The sequence below is a fragment of the Raphanus sativus genome, chromosome 4 (genome assembly GCF_000801105.2).
Source record: "Raphanus sativus cultivar WK10039 chromosome 4, ASM80110v3, whole genome shotgun sequence".
Classification (NCBI taxonomy): Eukaryota; Viridiplantae; Streptophyta; class Magnoliopsida; order Brassicales; family Brassicaceae; genus Raphanus; species Raphanus sativus.
In genome coordinates this window covers 1,448,097-1,453,878 of record NC_079514.1, presented here as the reverse complement: position 1 = coordinate 1,453,878, position 5,782 = coordinate 1,448,097, and the positions used below count along the sequence as shown (strand labels likewise).

Below are 5,782 nucleotides of genomic sequence, written 5' to 3'. Positions count from 1 at the left end.
AAAACGCTTTTCTTGAAATTTCTTCTATAAATTCATTCTCCTAAACCATGCACATTCCCCCTTCTCTCCTTCTTCTTCTTCTCTTGATTTCGTTTTCCTTTAAACGATTCATTATAAAAGATCCAGCTCTTTTGTGTTAAAAAAAAATATCTCAGCTCTTGTGAAAATAATCTTTTAAAAAAAAATAGACAAAACCTTGATGCTTAATCAGCAGTTCTTGGTGTTTGAGACACATGTCTCCGATTATACTCAGTGAGATCTTCCTCTCTGGGTTTATGTTAAACTCTACAATCAGGCGCAGGACCCATCTCGTTCAATCTTTCTCTGTTGTCTTCCTTTACTGGCTTTACTACGTCTCATAGTTTCTCAAACTCTCCGTCTTTTATTACATAGTCGTATAATTAAATCAAAACCCTAGTTTAAAAAAAATAACTTTTTTCTTTTGTTTCTTCTTTGTTTTCGTCTTCGATCTGGGTCCTGTCCTGTCTTGTTCTTGACTTCTCTTACAAGAAAACCCATTTTTAATATAATCTCTCTTCTCGTAAAAGACTTCTTTGTTTGTTTGTGTGTGTGTGTGCTGAATGGACTCGTCGTCGTCTGGAACAACTTCTTCGACGATTCAAACGTCGTCAGGACCTGAGGAGAGTCTCATGGAGCAGAGGAAACGGAAGAGAATGCTCTCGAACCGTGAATCAGCGAGGAGGTCGAGGATGAAGAAACAGAAGCTTCTTGACGATCTAACGGCTCAGGTTATTCAGCTCAAAAAAGAGAATGACGAGATTGTGACAAGTGTCAGCATCACAACGCAGCACTACTTAACCGTTGAAGCAGAGAACTCTGTTCTTAGAGCTCAGCTCGATGAACTTAGCCACAGGCTTGAATCTCTAAACGACATCATCGGTTTCCTCGACAATACCAACGGGATCTGTTCGAACCCTCTGTCTGTTCCAGAGTCTGATGATTTCCTCGTGAATCAGATTAATATGAACATGTTTTATATGAACCAGCCACTCATGGCATCAGAACCTCATGGCATCTTCTGATGCGTTACTGTATTAGAAGTGTGGACCTAGAAAACCTCGAAATTACAAAATGGGGTCGGTTTTTTTTGTCTGATTTCAAGATATGTCCAAAGAAAATGAGAGAGAGATATGTATAAATGGGTTATGTTGTTTGATTGTTCCATTTCATTTTCTTTTTGTAGTTTGCTCCGTCTTTTGGCGCTATGTAGTAAAAGCATTGTTATGAGTGTTGTTTGCAATAAAGGCTCTGTTGCCAAAGTTCTTTTAGTATCACTCGCACTTTGAGGGTTAATAGTTAACAGTTATTGACTTCAAACTTTCATTATTAAAGTAACTCCAAAGATTTTAGCAAGTCCTGTATAAACTTGTCAAACTATCATATTTGAATTCAAGTTATGAAACATGCAGCATGGACTGATGGACACCTTAGTACAAATCATTATGCTATAAGTCTTCGTCACATTTTTTATATCATACATGTAACATGTCATGTCTGCTAAAAAAAAGAAATAAACATTATTTTGCTTAGTTAACATGTTCAATCAAAAAAAAAAACATGCTCTCTTTTTAATTGGCCAGCCTTTATTTAAAAAAAGTCCCATGATCATTTACCTTATTAAATATTAATATCTCAAAGTTTCACAAAAGATATTTAATCTACAAAAAGTGTCCATATCTCCATGATATCAACGCTAAGTTATACATTTGTATGTATTCATAAGAAGAACTACAGATCTGTAGTCTACGAAGCTAGCTAGTTTAGATGAATTGAGGATTAGATTTATGTTCTATATCGATTATATATAATATTTTTGGTGGTGTTGAATTTGTGAAAGAAGATATTTAAAAAATCAGCGCAGAAACAAAAAACATAGAATAAGTGTAATGTATGAAGATATCACTCAAATGAAAGGATTATCGTAAACGCCGTATCAGCCAATTATTGTAAATATATATTTTAACGTATTTTAGTGAATTTGGGAGGTTTTGATGTGTATAATAAGACATACGTGAAATTTTCGCATCGTGTATTCTTTTCTTTTAGACCTCTCATCTTTCAACTTATTTTCGTATCTCGATTTTTCTGACTTTTTTATTTCAAAGTTTTTTTTTTTGTAAACTAGATACCCTATGTTACTCAAATTTTATTTCAAAGTTCGATATATTTATATATCATCAATAGAGCATACACCAGTACATCACAAATAATGGTTATATTACGTCGTGACTCTTAATGGGGAATCATAATTCTATCTACCCTTTCCTGGCAGTATTATACCTTTAGATGCTGCGTAGTTTGTTTTATATACATTGATCACGGATGGTTCATTCATGAATATTACAAATATTTATAGAAGCCTTTTTATTTTCTTTTATAAAGGAGTCTTCTATTTGCTAATTGCCATATTTGCTACCACTATTTTCAAGTACATATAGTATTCCTTCTTGAGAGTATCGTTGCATGTGTCCAGACTCGAGAGATTAAAAAGGGCATCTTATGTCTGATCAGGTCTCTTAATAACATAGAGAAGTTATGTGATTAATTGCTTAGATTAAATTTATAGTATTCGAAGATAACAAACTAAGACCAAAACGTAATTTAAGGAGGTAACTGATAGAATAATTTAGTTCTCAACACTATACTAACAATTTGTGTTTTTTTATACATCTTCATTTCGGTATGAGTAAAAAACTAGAATGAAAAATAAAAATGTTGAATGCAACTAATGAACGTAACGCGAGTAAAATTGTAAACAAATGGGAAAATATATAACGTTTGATCAAATATATATATATATATATATAACGCATGTTGCAGACATCTAGCATTAATGTTGTAGACATCTAGCATTAATTTTATTCGTATTTTAAATACAATGATATGTTATTTAATTAGTTCATAACAATATGTTATTAACCTTTTATAATAGCGGTTATTAAAAATATAAAACATAATAATTAAGACGCCGTAATGAATTATGAGAAATTTGCCATGTGCAGGGGACAATACTTGCCGGTATTTGACCTAAAACACATGATGATTTAGCAACTTTTAATAGTATAGATATCCTAATTAAGTGGTTTTAGTTAACATTCGTTCTCATAGATCTACCTGAACAAACATAACTGATTTTTAAATCTTAAATTATAACGAATTGGTTTATGCATACAATATACCATGCTATCGATCTAACAAATTCAATCTTATATATAAATGAATTTATAATGTTTCCATTGTAGTGGACTTATATAGTCATTGATCTTAATCAATTTTGACTTGCCTACTTCCTAACTAAATTTTCATCTCACCATCTTATATTTTTCCATTGATTGACATCTTTAACTATTGCACGCGATACATTTCCGCACTTCTTAAGTATTGTCTACAACACTATAAAATCGATTGCCAGACGTAGATATATAACTTATCAACTGAGAAATGGAATCATATTATCGAGGGGGTTTGAGAGAAACATTGGAGCCAAAAGATGTTCGTTAACGTACGCGTAGGTCGAACATCAATAATAGCGGAATTTTGGCAACATTGATTGTGCAGTTGGTTTACACCTAATTAAACTCTTTATTACTCTACTCTAATCCCACAAAGGCATAATTTGAAGAAAGCTCCATAGTCTTCTTTACTTAATGTTAAAGCCCTAGCAGTTTGGACTTTGGAGCTTCTTTTATATTATTATATACCGATCTTTTGTTCGAGTGGACAAATTAAAATTTTCCATACATCTTCATTTTGATCTATATTATAGATAACATACACCAAATGACCAAATGATTTACATGAATGTCTCACGGATATTCTTTAAGATTCCGTCAATTTAGAAGATATATGTTTTGACTAAAATAAGAACAAAAAGAAAGAAAGAAGAGATTTAGCAATACCCCGAAAATAAAGAGCTGATTAGAAACGTTTCTAGCCTAGTTTGTTTCTCTGTTATATGGTAATGCTTTGTTGGCTAGTGTCATGTTTTTTTCTGGTATTCCCATCCCAGGTAACATGCAATGCAAAGGTACTTAAGGTGACCAAATCATAATTTGAGTCGCCTATATCATGAAGGAAAATGTTTTACCTTGATTGATGAATACAAGAAAAAAAATATTGAAAAAAAAATCTTTATATCACATTCGTTACATAATGTAGCGTAAGTTTGTATTATTACGGAAAGTAATACAAAGATTATCAAAAAGTAAATTTGTCATGATTGAAACTGTGGTCAATTGTTTAGGCTTATTAAAGAGGAAAGAGGACTAATCAAATTTTGGAAAGTCGCTTAAAGATATTAAAGCAAAATTAAATAAACAAAGTCTAGCGCGTCATATTCTTAATGAATTAATAACTGCACTGATATTTATTTTATGTTTTTAGTTTTTTTGTATTAAATGATGTATTTGTAATATTTGATAATAAATTTATATCGAAAACTAATTTTTGCAGTTATAACAAAAATTAAAATTAAAATTTTAATAAAATATTCTTATATAAATTCAGTTATCCTAATTAAAATAGTATAAGTGTGGGTCATAATGCTTTTGAATTCCAAATATTTGGAATTTCTATTAATATAAATTTGTTAAAAAATAATCACACTCGGTATTTAATTTTAAATCTTAATTTGGGTGTACTAAATGTTATATTTGTAAATGTAATCATATTAAATTAAGTAATTTTATATTTTTGCGTTTAACGTAAAATGTATCACCGACACTGGAGATCACCTAAACAAATCTAACATTTATATGATTAGATGTATGTGTAAGATATATAACAAACAAAGTTTTTAAATGATAAGTATAAAAATACACAATATGGTTAGTATGCTATTAAACATGATACGTTACTTATAAAATTTGTAAGAATAAATAATTGTTAGACTTTTAACAAATTTGTGACATATAAAAATTAAGATTATAATTTGTAAGAAAATGAAATGTAATATAATATATATTTGATCTAACTGCTAATTCATTATAAATGGGCTTACGTATTCAATAATTTTCAGATTGGATTTTGACAATTATTTTTCATAATTACTGTAGACTAATGAGAAAATCAATGGAAAATATTTTTTTGAAAATAAATAAATTGATTCAGTTTCTATATCTTGTAGTAGAGATGGGCGTTCGGATATTCATTCGGGTTTGATTCAGGTCTCTTTGGATTTTAGATTTTTGGAGTGAAAGGTTTTAGCCTCATTCGGTATTTATAATTTCGGTTCATGTTCTGGTTCGGATAACTCATTTGAATTGTTTAAAAAAATTAAAATTCTTAAAATATAAAAGTAAAAATTTATATAACAAATAAATTTGAATAATGTATGGCAAAAACTTAAACTTAACATAAAAATTATTTTGGTTCGAATATTAAAAGATAGTGATCTCCTACCATATCATATGCGATTTTTATTATCATTAAATATGGTAAATTTAGAATTAGGAAATGTATTTATTAAACTGAAAAGACAGCATTAATATAATTATAAATAATTTTGAAATTGATTTAGTAGAGAAAGAAAATTAAATTTTATATTAGGACAACACATTAACTCAACTGAAAAAGACAACATTAAAATAGGTAACTTGATTTATATTAAGACAACACATTAACTCAACTGGAAAAGACAAGCATTAAATTAGATAGTTTAATTTAATTCTCAGTGGCATTTAGGCGTAAATACTGTGCAACTTGTATGGTTAATCCATACGTGTACTTCTGTTTTAATAAAGTAGATTGTTTATGGATCAAA

At 29.6% G+C, this 5,782-nt stretch overlaps 1 protein-coding gene across 1 annotated transcript; it reads left to right on the top strand.

Annotated features, from left to right (window-relative positions):
* Positions 1–1,289, top strand: LOC108848767 (bZIP transcription factor 11). The gene has a single exon (XM_018622202.2). The coding sequence runs from the start codon at positions 582–584 to the stop codon at positions 1,041–1,043; it is 462 nt and encodes a 153-aa protein (XP_018477704.1). The 5' UTR covers positions 1–581; the 3' UTR covers positions 1,044–1,289.
* The last annotated feature ends 4,493 nt before the right edge of the window (positions 1,290–5,782 follow it).